General features: G+C 44.5%; 1 protein-coding gene across 1 annotated transcript; it reads left to right on the top strand.

The window, feature by feature from the left end:
- Positions 1 to 10073: 10073 nt before the first annotated feature.
- Positions 10074 to 11301, top strand: LOC6498676 (gustatory receptor for bitter taste 22e). Its single transcript, XM_001963266.1, has 2 exons — positions 10074 to 11093; positions 11149 to 11301. The coding sequence occupies exons 1-2, from the start codon at positions 10074 to 10076 to the stop codon at positions 11299 to 11301; spliced, it is 1173 nt and encodes a 390-aa protein (XP_001963302.1).
- The last annotated feature ends 4514 nt before the right edge of the window (positions 11302 to 15815 follow it).

Genomic DNA, 15815 nt, shown 5'->3' with positions numbered 1-15815 from the left:
AGCTCCTCCTGGACCTGGCAGCCGTTTAAAATTCCGCACACGCAGAGCCAGACCCTCGTTGCCCGCCCGCTCCTCATTTGCTCCCGATTCTGATTCTGGTTGTGGTCCTTCGTCCTTCATCCATCGTCCTGTGCTGTGGTGCAGCTGAAGCAGCGAGTTGCGGTGCCCATGGGGGGAGTCAGAGGGGATGAATAGGGGTCGCAGGGTGGGAAAACAAGGTGCAGCTGCAATTTGAGCCTCCGGTTGGGTTCACATTGTCAGCACTTTCATTATTGCCCGCATTTTGGACCCAAAAGCGATGGGCGGGAGGCTGAGGGTGGGGGAGGTAGAGTAGGGGTGGAAGAGGGGCGTGGCTGTGCAGCCGAGTTCAGTTGATTGGAGAACATTTTTCCACGCTATTGCAACGTTGCAATGAGGCAACAAACAAAGCATTTTCCAGCCATTCTCCGCCAGCCAACTGCCTGAAAGCGTTTCCGATGAAATTTTGATATTCCCCAAGGGATTTGGATTTTGAAGCCTGCTTTGGATGCTTCAGGATAACTACATGTCCCTTGCTTTAAATTTAAATTTAATTAGGGGATGTCCCTGACATTCCTCTCCGAAGGTTTCCATCCAACTTCATTACAGATCCAGCATCCATTGCTCATACGCAGCGTTGTCCACTCTCGTCCGACTTAATCGCTTCTAACCGTCGACTGGGAAAATGTTTTTAGTTTCGCTTTCAGAATTTCTAATGAGTTCACAGTCCGAGACAAGTTCGGACACAAAAATGTGAGGAATGCCTTCCCTTCGCACTCAAAGCGGTCAAGGTCGCCTTCTGGCCTTGAACTTTCACATGAGAGAGCCGAATGGAAACCGCATTGAAATGAAATGAAAGCATTGCTGCTCGCAGTCCCCCTCTAGAATTTATTTTTCCACTTGGTCTACATTTTGGAATTCCGTTGGCCCACAAATGCAAATGGAAACACTCGGAAAAGTGGAAAATTCCTTCGCCTCCTTCGCCCACGCATGCCCGCGACCGTGCCAGCAAAATAGGAATTTTCACCGACTTTTCCGCCTCCCTGGCCCAAATGCATCACTACTTGAGGTGGCCTCTTTGCTCAAATGGAGATGAACGTTGAAATTCCTCTGACCCCCATCCTCCACCCTTTATCCTTTATCCTTCATCCTCAAGCCTTCGTCCTGCGCGCTTTGTTCCCCCGTCGTCTTGGGGTCACATCAATTTGAATGTTTCGCCCTGTTTGAGATGCTAATGCTGCGGAGAACATGAATATCTCAGCTTTCAGTTAGAAGATCCTGCTGGCAGGGGTGGGGAGTGGCAAGAGTGGCAGGAGGCAGGAGCAGGGAGGTCAACTGGAGGCCAGAGGGGAAAGTCAAGTTGCAACTGCCAGAGAGTCACGTTTTCCCGTCTCAATTGTGCGACAGTAGTTCAACTCAAAAGCAGGTCGAAGGTGTTGCATGATTTATGGATGGCGGGGATTACGGGGCCATTGTTGCTGTTTATGTTCCAGGTGGTTAATATCCTGCGAGCAGGATCCCACAATGGAGAGCTGGCAAGATGGCAACCCACTCGAATTTGCATGTGGATAATCCTCTTCTCCGCACAAGCTCCAACTTCTCCGTCTCCCGCAGGAGCCACTTGTCGCGATTCTCGACACAACATTCCCTGAATAAGCGATAGAGACATCTGCTATTCAGTGTCCTTCTCCGCTGCTCCTTTTCTCGCTTTCTCCACTCTCTCCCGCCGACTCCCCCACATTGCTCAGTGAGCGCCCATTGAGGCATGCATAAAATATGTTACACGCCAGGACTCTGTGTCTGTGTGGGAGATGCCATCCTGCATCCTGCTGTCGATAAATTCGTTAAAGTCTCCTCTCCTCTCCTCTCCTCTCCTCTCCGTTCAATTAAAAAAGAACACAAAATAACGCCGAACATGTCACCAGAAATGGAGGAAATTCAGCGAAGCCCCACAAGGATATGTAAACCGAAATGTCGAGCGGCGAGGAGCAGGAAGGATATTCCATGGTTTCACCTCGACTGAGGATGATGACCAGAATCGAACTGAGCTGCCATAATGAAGAAATAAAAGTTTCAATTCGCAGAGGCAGGGAGGGGAAAGTGGCGGAGAAAGGGGCGAAGTGAAAGGCCAGATGGCCAACTGTTGCAATAAAATTATAGTATATAGGGTCTTCTGACTCCACCCCTCCAACGAGGATCCAACTTGCGGCTGAATGTTAATTAAATGCCATTTCAGAACGAGTTGAAAACTTTTCAATGGACGACTGCTGGGCTCTTAGAGTGAATGGAGAGTGGAGAGGGTAGAAGAAGGTAATAACTCTGCCTGATTTTCATTGTAAATTGCACTTTCGTTTGCCACTTTCCTTCTGATTTCCTCAGAGTTCCTTGGCCCTCCGCTGCATGTCTCCTTCACCTTTGGCGATCTAGTGACTCGAGATTTTCCTTCTTAAGAATCCTAACTTTTCTCCCTCTTTTAAACTCGACTGGAAGCATAAATCAACTTAATGCCTGGAATTGGCCAATGCTGCCAAAGCCAAATAAATAAACCCACTCGGAGAAGAGTTCGGAATGGAATCGAATGTTCTTAAGTGGAGCAGCAGTTGCAATGGGATCCGCTAACGAAATTAATGGGCACGGTGGCGTATGAGTAATTTGAAATGGTGTCCTGGCACTTCTCACCTGGCCTGTCTAATGGAGTTCCCACCCGAGTCTCAGTTGTCTTCAGCTGAGGTGCGAAACGGCTTCTAATTAATATTATATGACTACGCAAATGGAGAGGATTTGGAAGGATATGTAGGAGGAGGAGGGAGTTCCCAAAGGACTGGAGGATGGCAAGTCATGTGGACTAATGATAAACACTTTCCGAGGTAAGCGGAAACCGAAGGGGAACTAAGCCGAAGCGGATGCGCCGATAGCAGGAACAAGAGAAACAGGAAGTGCAAGGACAGCATCCGCAGTTAATAGAGAATACATTTAAGGAATAGTTCGAAACTTTGTCTGAAAATAAAATATATTTTGGATTGAAAATGCAATTATTAGAGTGGGAATTTCGAGCTTTAAGTTAATGTTTGTGTGAGTGATGGGAGTTTAAGAACTATGCCACCAAATGACAGGACAATGGAGTTGCCCTCCTGCCTAATGAGGCATTTAACATGGAAACCAAATGAAAACCCCCCCAAGATGTAAACAAAGTTAACGAATCAAATGCCTCGCTCCATTGGAGATGGAAATCGGGAAATGGGAAATGGAGCTGTCGATTACCTCGTCATATTGGGTGTTTCAATGGAGGAAGTGAAAGTATCTGAAAGTTGCAGGACCAGTTCTGGAAAGGCATTTTCAAGTTTCCAAATGGGGCAGAGAGGAGAATGCAAAGGAAAATGTAAAGCTGCCGCAATTTGTTGCAAAAACAAAGAAAGTTTTTCATTCCGAAGAGGGAAGGGAAATGCAACAAAGTAGAAAAAGGGAAATGCAGAAGGAGATATTTAAATCCTTTTCCTCTGGCTCCCCTCTGACCTCTCCTGCGGAAGTGACTGCAATCAGCCACGCCCCATCTCTCGTATCTCTTCTTCCGCCCACTTTGATGGAGCTTGATAAAAATCCAACAGGGTTTTTTATATTCTGTCGACAGTTTTCTCTGCAGAGGAAAGTGGGCGGAAAATGTGAGAAACGGAGAAGGGGCTGCCGCTTCCTTGTTTACATCTTGTGAGTGACTTTTATTGCCTCCCGCCTAGATTTGCATTTCAGGGCAGTCTGAATGTCCCTAATTGGAAATGGGTTAAGGATGAGAGATTCGTAAAAATCAGTAGGGCTAGAGGGTTTAATGATCGATCCTAAATGGGGGTCCTGCGAGTCTAAACAAACATTATCCCAGCTGTGAATGGAAAACATTTCGCAGATGAAAGGAAGCCAAAGGACTCCTCCTCGGCTTCGTTCTCATTCTCGCCGCATTGAGCAGCAACTCTGAATGTGGGAGCATGAAACTAAGTGCTGCCTTTCAGGACCTCCATGTCCTTCCACACCCTGCTGCATCCCACTATTCCCGCCCTCCTAGCTCCACATCCGGCTTCCCTGAATCTGAATCCTTTCATTTCACATTTAACCGAAGAAGCGCAACTGAAAGAAAACTGAAAGGATGCGGCAAGCCTGGAAAAGGATCTGGACATGTAGTGGCGGGAAGAGGGGTGAAAAATAAGGATAGAGAAAGAAAATAGAGACAGGATACAGTCAACATTTGCTGACTTAGCTGCAATTATGGGAGATATTTTTATGAACTTGATGTCAGCCCAGACCCACACTGAGACACACTTTCCGCCACATGACACACACACTGGGGCAGGAGTGAGAGAGAGTAGGATGTAAGGAGTGGAAAGAGACAGCAAGTTAGTCAAAGGACGAAAGCTAAAGGCCAAGCGGTGCATGGAAAATTAAGAGGAAAATACCAACAATTTCAGGATATATTAAAGAGAATCGGGAAGAGCAGGTGAACTACAATGATGAGGAGGCTTTAACTAAGGATATTATGGGTAAGAAATATTACAGTTTCGATTTACCAATAATCTCAGTAGATTATCTCAGGTATTTCATAGGATTATTAATCAAAGATTTCACAGAACAAGTATCAAGTAATTAGGGCTCAAGTATTTCTGAACAAATACCACAAGTATTTTCCACATTTAGGAAAGCCACAATGGATCATTTCCTTCTGCCTCTTTCCCAGTTTCCGAATCATAATTAATTCCACTTATTTACAGTTCCCTCTACTGGCACTTTCCACCAAAAAAAGGCCAAGCCGAAACGAAAAACCGCGCAAATTTCCCTCAGAGCCGGAACAAAAAGCAAAAGTTAATTGTTCAAATATTTTCAGAGCACACATGCAACGCCCTTTGACCTCCTATCCCCTCGATCCCCTTGAACAATGCAAGAGGACAGAAATCTGAGCCAAATATTCCACCCCCTGCACTTCCACCCCACCCTCCCGCAGTGATTCACGAGGCAGTTAAACATGGGAGCGCTTTCGTTGTTAATTTTTATGGCTATGCATGGGAGGCGCCAGAAGGGGGTAATAGGGGTACCCTTTGTTGCAGGTTTACCGCCAGAGGTGGGAAAACAAATTCGGAGGGCTGCCAGCACACTTTCCATCACATTTTCATCGCTTTTAATTCCAGGTTCAATAAAAATCATCAGCAATTCATTTTCACAGTTTCATGGCCCTGCCATTCGGCGCGGAGTTTTATTTCCCTTTAAGAGTCTCGCTGGAGAAGGACGAAACTCTGCATTCTCGTCATAAAATTAAATTTCTCCGCAATTAATTCAGAATCTCTCCTCCTCTCGCCGAACTTTGCTGGAATTTTTATCGCCGACCCGGAATGACCTTCGCATCGATTTCCACGCCTCCCTGCCTCCCACTGCCATTATTTTATTTTCTTTTAATTTATTTATCTTTTTGGGAGAGTCGCTCCTCGAAGTTGATTTCATGCTCCAGCTCCTCTGTCTTTGTCTACGGCCCCTCCCCGTCTCTTTCAAGCTTTTGTCTCCTCCAGTCGCTGCTCCTGTCGCCTCTTAATTGTGTTTAAATTAATGTCGAAGTGTGTCGAAGGGAGAGCCACTTTTGTTTATCTTTCGAAAATTGTACTAAGCTGAAATTAATTTCAGGAAATTTATTGCTCCGGAAATTGAGAAAACTCCGCACGGAAAGCGCTCTGGGGATTGTGGTAATTGGAAAAACATTCGTTCGGATTAGAAAACGTAGTTTACATCCAAAGGATCAATGCATCCATTCAGGAGCATCGACAAAAATTCAGCAAGCGTTAAATTATCCATACGTAGGGCCCATAAATATTTATAATCCATATACTGCCCCCCTTGAACTTTGCCCCGCGGATCGGAGAATCGTAAACTTTCCACCAAAACAACAACAACAGGGGGAGGACTTTCCCTGCACGGATATTTTCTATTTTGTCGCTGCGTTTTCATTGCTGATTTTTATCACGGGCTCATTGAAAATTTACGAGTTTTCACAGCGAATAAATTGCACGCCGCTCGCCAATTTTATTATCTGCAAAATACTCGGCGCATCGGAGGGATACACGAGTATCTAATGGATACACAGACCCCAATTGAGACACTTTGCCTAGACCACGGTCTTCATCTGTCTGGGAAACTCCTGGAGGGAAGGGTGAGCCAACAAATAATGATGAGAGGCGAAAAACGCACTCACAGGGGGAGGAGGAGGGCGCTAAGAGCAACTTATTATAAAAAAGAAAATCAAGGTGGGTAGCGGGGAGAAAGTGGGGCGGAAAAACTTTGGCGCAACTTTCAGCTTCTTTCAACTCTCAGCTGCATGTGTTGCATACTTTGTGGCGCTCGCAGGAAGCATGAAAAATGGCGACGGGGGGAATGAAAATATTGCGAAATTTCAGCCCCAAGTAAACAGAAAAACTAATTTTTAATGTCCCTCGCAGGACGCGGTGAAATGGGATGCGGCAGAAAAGTTTCTTGCTCCGATTGCGATGCAAAATGTTGTCACTTTGTAGCCTGACAGCCAGGATCATCAATCGCCCTAAATGCTGCAGTCGCTCATTTCTCTCGCTGCCAGGATCTCTCTCAGAAGGAGCTCAAGAAACGGAGAAAGCCAGCAGGACTATAACTACTTTTCTGCTGCCAATAAATTTTCAATTTCCGTCTTGAAATTTGCAATTTATTTCCCTGCAGAAAAGCTAATTTCCCCCTTCTGGCCATCTCGCCGGCTCGGCTCCTTTGTGAGCCACTTTCCGAGAGTTTCCCAGCACTTTCCACACAACCTTACGAGAGTTTATCGAAGGACATAAATATGGCAGAAAATTGCATTGTCTGCCGCCAGGATTGCCAGGTTGCATGTTCTGCAGAAAAAGGTAAACAAGTGCGGGGACTCCCCGCAATCCTTTGTCAAAGCCGCAGCTTCCCAGCTCCTCTTCCCTCCTCCGGAATCATAAATCACGGCATTTCTGTCAGTAGTTTGATTTGATTTGCAGAATCTGCGAAAAAATTTCGTAAATATTTATCCTCCGCTTTTTCCGCAGGTTTTCAACACTTTTTCCGACAGGGTTGCCACCCCACCCCACTGCCCGCCATTCTTATCGCAGAATCAACACTCGAAACTGAAAAAATATTTTCCACTTTTCGGCTTGTTTTTACTTTTTGCGACTTTGTAGTGCAAATATTTTCGCACTTTTCCGCCGTTTTTGCTCTTCATTTGCCGGGGTGGGCGTTTTCGGAGAGGGGCGTGGCCGTGACTGTTTGTTTTCCTTTGATGTGCTAAATTGGTGCACCGATTGCATCCAAAATGAGATTTGATCTGCTTGAAATTATGAGAAGGATACACAAGAAACTCTGGGAGGGGAGGTCCTTGCTTTGCATACTTAACTCTCAAGCAGCAGCGGTCCTTTGGGAGCCTTTCCACTTGATGCCGACGACTTGCGAGCAGATTTCCCCCACAGGCGCCGCTTTTCCCCTCGAAGTGAAACATTAAACTTTGCCCCATCAGAGCCAAAGGATAAAAACAACGACGGCGAGTAACTCGAAGGATAATGGCCTAACAAGACTCGACAGCAATAAGGGATAACATTTTCAATAACCCAACGGAAAAGGGCAATATTGCGACATTTTCCTCGCCCTCTTATTTGTTTCTGGAGCATTAAAAATAATTTCCTTAAAGACGAATCCTTTCCAGGACATTATGGGCTTTCATTCGCTTTGTCTATGTTTAACCAAATCAAAGATTCGGGAGGGAAAGTGTGAGAAAGTGGCTAAAATCGTGTTAAACTGGTGCCCGGCCACTTCCCTTCTTCCGACCACTTCGAATCTAATTTGTCTAATTAACTCATTTCGGGTTCACCCTTCCCGGCCTCTGGTATTTATCTTTCACATCCTTTTCTTATTTTCCAGGAGAATCCCTCGGAATCCTGTCATCCTTTGGAGCCTCTAATTATGCGAGTTGGCTAAAAATGCGAGTTGCGTTGCCTAATTGCAGGCGACTGCCTCCAAGGCGGCTTACGTGGCGTATACGCGACGTGGGGGGCTTTTCATTTTCCTTAGCTCGGTTTTTGTCCCTAAGGGCTGTACTGTCGCGTCCTTTTTAAAATAAAATCACGCACGTTTCCAAGAGATGTAAAAGTGCGGAGGAAAATGAAGGAATATTTAGACATATCCCTGGATGTTGAAAATTGAGACTTTGAAGAGTCAGTGCCGCGTTCAATCTGCGTTTTCGTGTAAGAAGGGGAAACCAGGACTCACCGCCACAAATATGTCCTTGCATCTTCAGCTATCCTGAAACGTTTTGAGGTTTCACTTGGCTTCCTTGCTTCTCCGACTTTAAACCACAATGAAGACCATTTCGTATTTAGACAAGATGTAATAGGGACTGATTAAAGTCACTTTCTCCCACACATAAGAAGAATAAAACCGCTCAAAGCACTCTGTCTCCCTCTGTCACTTAGCTATGCAAATTGGATGAGCCGCATGAGGTCCTCTCACCTGAAAGGATCCTCACCGCGATGCACTCCGGCATCCTGTTTCTCTCAGTCCGTTTGTTGTGGCCAGCAATTAAAAATTCAAACTACAATTGTGTCGACTGCTTTTCCTTCTAATTCCAATTGCGGATTGTGGAGAAAATGTCCCCAAAGCACAGACAAAGGATACCCCGAGGATGCGGCTCAGCTGGTCTCAATTGTTATGGGGCTGCGGTTTGATAATGGAATGAATTCGCTTGAATTTACAAACCAGAGGGAGCAGAAGACTCAGTACAATTTAATTGAAACCCTTTCGGACAACACAGAATTAATAAGTCCTCAACTTGACTGAACGAAAGGACAAGGACTACCCAAGATAAGCAGCTTAAAAGAAGTCACAAACGACAGCCTGGCTCGAAACTTTAAAAGGTGCAAAAAGGAACCAACATGGAAAAAACAAGTTGGGGAAAAGTGGTAGTGGAGAAAGGTACTTGCAGGTGACACCTAAAAAAGCTAAAAGTTCGCCAGCAATCATAACTGCCAAACGGAGAAAGCCAGGGGAAAAGTGTTAACTTTGCAACAGTGTCAGAAACTGCAGGCGCATCGGGGGAACCAGTTGAAGCCCTTCACAAGTTTGTTTCGGCCATTAGAGCAGAGAAAAAATAAAACCACAAATAGACAAACTCAAAGAAGGATAATTGTGTGCCTTTTATAGAAAATATTAGGTGTGGCCGAATAATTCCTGTCTCAAACACCAATTAGTCCTAATTAATCAAAGGTCCCAAATCGATTGGATTTCAGGGACTTACAATACCTGACTGAACAGCAACAATTATACTCCCACATTCCGACTCTTTTCTGGGCTCATTGAGGCATCATACCTGTCATCGGACACACTAATTGAATGAAATTTCATTTGCTCAAGTTTGCAGAATTCGTCCGAGGCGGGAGGAAAGCCTCTCGAGGAAATTCCTGTCGACGTTGGAAAAGCTGGAGGAGAGCTCTCCAGATTTGAAGAGGAATATGCCTGGGGTATTATCCCACTCGATGCTTTTCACAGAAGTAGCTTTCAATTGCATTGACAGGCTGTTCTGAAGGATGTTTTCCCTGGCTCGGCAATTATTTTTTACGACCTGGCCATCAGAAGTGACCCAATGGCAGGCCAGAAACTTGAACTGGACTCCAACTGCCGTCCCATCATCGCCCATCACATTAATTAAACGATTTAATCGCAGAAAATGTTTCTGGCATTATGAACCCAAAGAACTCATTTGTCCTACTAACTTATTTGAACACTAGCCAACAGGATATATTTTTGATTCAGAAGAGGTTCTATTTCAAACCTGAAAAAATTTATTATTTTATAGCTAAGGCTATTACATAACTTTTGGAATATAATTAAAACTGTATGAGATGATAAGATACTTATTGCTGTGCTGACTAGTACAATTAATACCTTCAAGTAAAATCCTCACCCCAAAAGGGATATTCAGCCATCCTTATCGCAGCTGGCACTCGTCCTTAGGCCGTGGCAGTTCCGTACATTTGTGTCAAAGTCTCCGGGCCGGAATGTTCCGCCCCAGCGGAAGTGGCCTCCGGCAGAAGTTGGTCAGCCTCACCCTGAAGGCGGCCTTGCTGGGCTCCTGGATCCTGGGAATATTTCCATTCACCTTCGACAGCTGGACTCGGAAACTGCACCGTTCCAAATGGCTAATGATCTATGGAGTCCTTGTGAATGCAGGACTCGTGGCCCTGATCCTTTGCAACGACACCGAGGCCGAGAGTCAGGAGAGAATGGAGGTGTTTCGACGGAATCCTTTGGCCGAGCAGATCAACGGAGTTCACGACATTTTGAGTCTTATGATGGTATCTTTCATGCTGTTTCGGGCTTACTGGAAAAGTGGCGACATCGAAAGGATTCTGAACGAGCAGATGGACCTCAACCACAGGCACTTCCGTCATTATCCTTTGGAGGAGTGGTGCAGCTTCGACAAGTTTGTCCTCTACAAAGGACTCTCGATTGTTCTGGAATTGGCTTCCATGTTGCTCCTGGAACTCGGCATGTCTCCAAACTACAACAGGCAGCTCTTCTTGGGCGTGACCAGCTTGTGCCTGGTGCTGCTGGGAGTGCTCTTGGGAGTCTCCCACTTTCACTTCGCCGTCGTCTATGTCTACCGATATGTGTGGACTGTCAACAGAGAGCTCCTGAGGCTGGTGAATGAACTGGCCGCGGGACGGACTGTGGAGGCCTCCAGAGTGGACTACCTGCTCAGCCTCTACAATCGCCTCTTGGATATTAATGGCCGACTCGTCAAAGTCTACGACTACCAAATGGTCTGGGTCATGGTAAATTTCCTCTCCGCCAACATCATGTCCATATACTTCTTCATCATATTCGTCATCAGCCTGAAGAAGGAGATTGATGTAAAGCTACTGACCATAATCCCTCAGACCCTGATAGTTAACGTCTTCGATTTCAGCCTGAGCATTGCAGTTTGCGATTTGGCGGAGAGAACCGGAAAACAGACCTCCACCATCCTGAAACTATTCAATGACATTGAAAACCTGGATGAAAAGGTGGCCAGGAGTGTAAGGATCAAGTTCTAAGTTCTTTAAATAGCATTATTGATGAAATTCTTTTCAGATTTCCGACTTCTCCTTATTTTGCAGCCACCGAAGGCTGAGGTTCAGTCATTGTGGCCTGTTCTTTGTGAACTACGAGATGGGATTCCGCATGACCATTACCAGTTTCATGTACCTCTTGTTTCTCATCCAGTTTGATTTTTGGAATTTGTGATGTGTGTTTATTAAAAGCGAATAGTGTCCTCTAATTGGTTCACACTTTGTCTGAAGTCGAGAGGCTAGATCCTCCAAAGGGGGAAACCTGCAGGATTAAAAGTGACAGCTCAAGATGTCACGGGGCTGTCCCCCTTCACATTCACGTGAAAACCCTTCAAGGAGCCGTGTCTAAGTGAACGCCGTGGTGACTTTTCAGCAACACGCCCGCAGGACATCAGCAGAGAAATGCATAAATAAAAGGGAAGCATTCGTCCTTTTTTCCCATTCCACGCCATGTAAAAGTCAAAAGAGTCTGCAAAATGGAGTAGCTGTGAAACGCAGCACAATTAGGGCCAACAAAGGAGCGAGTTTGTGCTTTCCTAAGAATTCTGGGGGATTTTCCAGCCAACAATGCGAGATGCAATGCGGGAAAAGCGAGAGGGAAATGCTGCATTTTCTTTGTTTGGCGTTTGCTAATTTTCCACACTGCCATTTTCCAGCTGGTGCCAGCAGCATTTTCCACGATTTATTGCTTGGCGGATTTTCATATAAATTCATGTGTGTTTTGTTCTCCGAGTAGCGGACATTTTTTATTTAAAATAGGAAAATTGGTAGTGGTTTTTGAATAAATAATATTTGTAAGAAAATATATCCCTTTCCCTAATCCCCTCATATATCTTAGAACCTAAATATTATTCCCAAAATACGACCTTTATTCTGAGGACTTCGGCTCCCTATGGAAAGCAACAATTAATATCCTGGGTGGCAGGAATAAATCCTGCGAAAAAAATCACCACTCGAAGCTGCGGATAAGCTGACTTCCAGCCACTTATTGACAGAGAGGGCAACCGCTGTCACGGCCAGGCCAACACCTCCCCGTTCCGACCCAAACCCCCCTCCGGTGTCATACCCATTAGCCCCGATTAGGGCCTGCTGGGAGGCGGCAAGAGAAGACAAAGCCAAAGGGGACAAAAACAACTTTGGCAGACGCGGCAGAAGCGGCAATAAAGCGACAACAAAAACGCCGCCATGTCGCTCACAGCCAAAGTGCGTAAATTGATTTTTATTATCCTGAATCGTGAATCCCGACTCCAGAATATAGAATACAGAATACGAAATCCTTAACCTATCCACTTTCGTTCCCTTTTTATTTTGGCCAAGAAAGGAGCTTGTCTCGGCAAGAACTTTCGGCCAATTCAGTTCGTTCCGCATTCGCTTTTACCAATACATTTGATTTATTGGCTTTGTCCGGAATGCGCGCAAATTGTTCATGGCTTTGTTTACACCATAAAAGTCCTGATGGACGCATTAGTTGGCCAAAATGTACCATCGCCTGCTCATGAGTTTCCTTGGCTCGTAAATTTCGTCGATAATTTCCTCACAGGCTTCTGTTTTTGTCTGGCTGTGTATTTATTTTGTTTTTCATTGTTTTATAGGATTATAGACATCAGCCCGGCTGGGGGAATTTATTTTATAGCCGACATTAACCGCGATTCTGATTGAATAATCCCCCAAATTTTATATCCACCCATCATCTCGGGTTCACCTCAATTTGTAATTAATTAAAATTTGCCGTAAGACTTTCCGCGAAATTAGGCAGACTGTCCATTTATAGCAATTAGAAGGTGAAACGATTCTTTTTTTGGGTAAAAACGTTCAATGGCCCAAAGGGTTGCCATGGCCTGCAAATGAAAGGTCCAACTTTATCGGCAGATTTTTAATTCAAATTTATATGTTTTCCCCCAACCCCAAAATGGTTTACAAATTTGATTGCCCCTGGGTGCGAGAAGGTGGACCGAATGAAAAGGACTTTGAACTCCAAGGAAATTTGTGGGTCCCGCAGACCTTTCTCTAATTACGATAAATGCCCGCCAATTGTTCACATCGCATCGAGTCGACGGCCTTAATTAGTTTGCCAAAGCGTTATAATTTTGGCCTCCAGCCCTCAATTTATATAAGCCGATCGGATCGTAGAGGAGTGCGGGAGCTATCTCCCTTGAAAGTTTTGCTGAGCTCGCTGTTCGAAAGAAAAGTTTGCGAAATTAAATAATTGCCAATTTGCAGCAAGTTGCTGGCAGTTTAAACAACAATTCAGCGACGAGCAAAGCCGATTTTTGTCTCCATCTAGGTTCTAGATCCAAGAACGAAACTAGGCAACCAATTTGGCTGAAAAATATAGAAGGAGTGGGGGCTTTAGCGGGAAAGAAGCCAAGGAAAGCTGGGCAATTAGTGGAAAGTCTGTCTAAATATTGAAACTAAAGAAATTTCGTTTGGCGAAACTTAAATGAAACTTTTCTGGTTGAGAAGCTGTCACTGATAATTAAAATGAAAGAAGGATGATAGTCCGACAGAAAGACGGGACTTTATTTATATTATTTAACTATTAGAATATATATATTTCTATCCAAGTTGTTATTATATTTCTCTTCTGTATGTTTTCTTTTCCTTCAAAGAATATGTCTTCCATTTATTGTTCTACAATTCCTGTTTTATGAAAAGTTCTCAAGTGTTTTCATAAAGTAACATTTCCTCACTCCTCCAATAAGCAATATATTGGATGAAACCCCATAAAATCGGCAATAGAATGGGAAATAATATAAAACAAATTTCTCGAATAATGGCGAGAAAAACAACGAAGAGAATACTACGTAGTTGATGCAATTGGGAATATCCATTTGGGATACTTTTCCGCTGACAGGACGAATCATCATAAAAGGAATGTATTTTTATGAATTCGCTGCCCTCTGCCGGAGCGATAACCAGATGCTGTCATTTTAATAAAAATATATTGAAAGCTGGCAGAAATCGAGATGAGCGAGTCGAAACGAGTCGAATTATCAGTAAATGTTGACGAGTCGCTAACGGCAAGAATGTTGACCTAATGCTGACTCCTCAGCTGGAATTTTATTGGGCAAACAAAGGTGGAGGAGAAAGTGGAAGAGGATGCCCAGGACTGCCAGGACTGTTGGGAAGGGGAGCTGCCGATGCCACGTGGCGGACAACAATTGGCGGATGTCCTGGGCCAGGGCAATAAATCAAATGCTTGTGTACACTCGAGTTTATATTTTGTTTGCTCGCCGTGCAGATGAGCAGGAAATTTGCCAGAAACCGGAGGATATCACAGGAGGTTTTCTTTTTTTTTTTTTTATGGCAGAGGCCAAGGGATGAGAGGGAGGGAGTAGGGTGTAGGGGAATCCCCAACACAGGATAATAAAAATCAATTTGCGCGATTGTGTCGAGTGGTGGTGCTCGGCCTGTTATCCCTGCTGGCTTTGTGCTCTCGATAATCGAAGATAATGGGGGTCTCTCGACCAGGCGCCTGTATCTGTATCTGACAGCCAAGGATGCCAAGGACCTGGCACACTTACACAAACCCACTCCCATGAAGACACACAGATGCTTGTCCTGTTCCAATCTTTTGTTTGACTTTTGTTGGCAGCCAGGCATTGTTGGCCTAATTGTTGCCTGTCAGCTACGGTTTTCTGCAGTTACTTGGCCTAAATGTTGCAAATGCCTGGACAAAGGGCCAGTTGAATAAAAAAGCATAATAAAACAGATAACAGATACAACTTTCGACATAAATCAAAAGCAGGTGGCTTGCTAACAAGACAAAATCGCTTTGGGGAAAATTAGGAAAAGTCTCACACATGCCAGGCCAGGCCAAAGAAAATTGAAAAACATACAAGGGTTGACTTTCTTTTAGAGAGGAATTAATATTAATTAAGTGTCAAGAATTAGTTTCACAATTTTTTAACAGCAGAATTTTGTTTATTTTATTACTCATACGCCATGTGATACCTTAATGGATTTAATAAAAGGGGCACATTGTTTTTAGAATTTTATGATAATATAATCAAAATAGGTAACATTATGTGTGATGTTATTAATATATTTTGCTTACTATTTGAATATATATTTTTTAAATTATTTAATTTAATATTTATCATTTCTGGCCACCATGCTGGTTCACTCTACCTCTGTAGCTTTTGTGCTTTTCTCCATTCATTGTTCACTAGAAAATAGTGAAAAGCAGAATCCTTGCTTTCTTGCCAAACCAAAAAAAAAAGTAAAAAGAAATACTACCAACAGCATGCTCTAAACTCGTTCATTTGTTGGCCTTAATTGCACTTCTTTTTAGAGCTACTCCTTTGCTCCAGATGCTTTTGACTCTTGAGAGTGTGTTTTTGTGTGCTCTCCTTTCGGCATTTTGCATAGCCTCGTTTTGGCTAAAACGAGTTTGGCTTTTATTGCTGCAGCTCGCCTGCCCCACCGCCCCAGGGGACTTGTTCCGATTCCGCCCACATTTCGCAACAGCAAGTCATTCACTCGACTCGGCGACAGCAACTCAGTGATTCGGCTTTTATTGCCACGATGTCGTGATGTCACCTGCTCCATATTGCATCTCATGCCCATGCCAGCCATTCAATTTACAGCCAGCTCTAATGGAAATCCGGAAAGTTAATCGGAGGCTCGAGGGAATTACAAGTTCATAAAATCGAATGGCAGGCGAAGGAAATGTGGAGAGCTGGCTGG

Source organism: Drosophila ananassae, chromosome 3R (genome assembly GCF_017639315.1).
Source record: "Drosophila ananassae strain 14024-0371.13 chromosome 3R, ASM1763931v2, whole genome shotgun sequence".
Taxonomy (NCBI): domain Eukaryota; kingdom Metazoa; phylum Arthropoda; class Insecta; order Diptera; family Drosophilidae; genus Drosophila; species Drosophila ananassae.
Note: the sequence above shows the minus strand (reverse complement) of the source record. Positions and strands in the feature narration are given on the sequence as shown.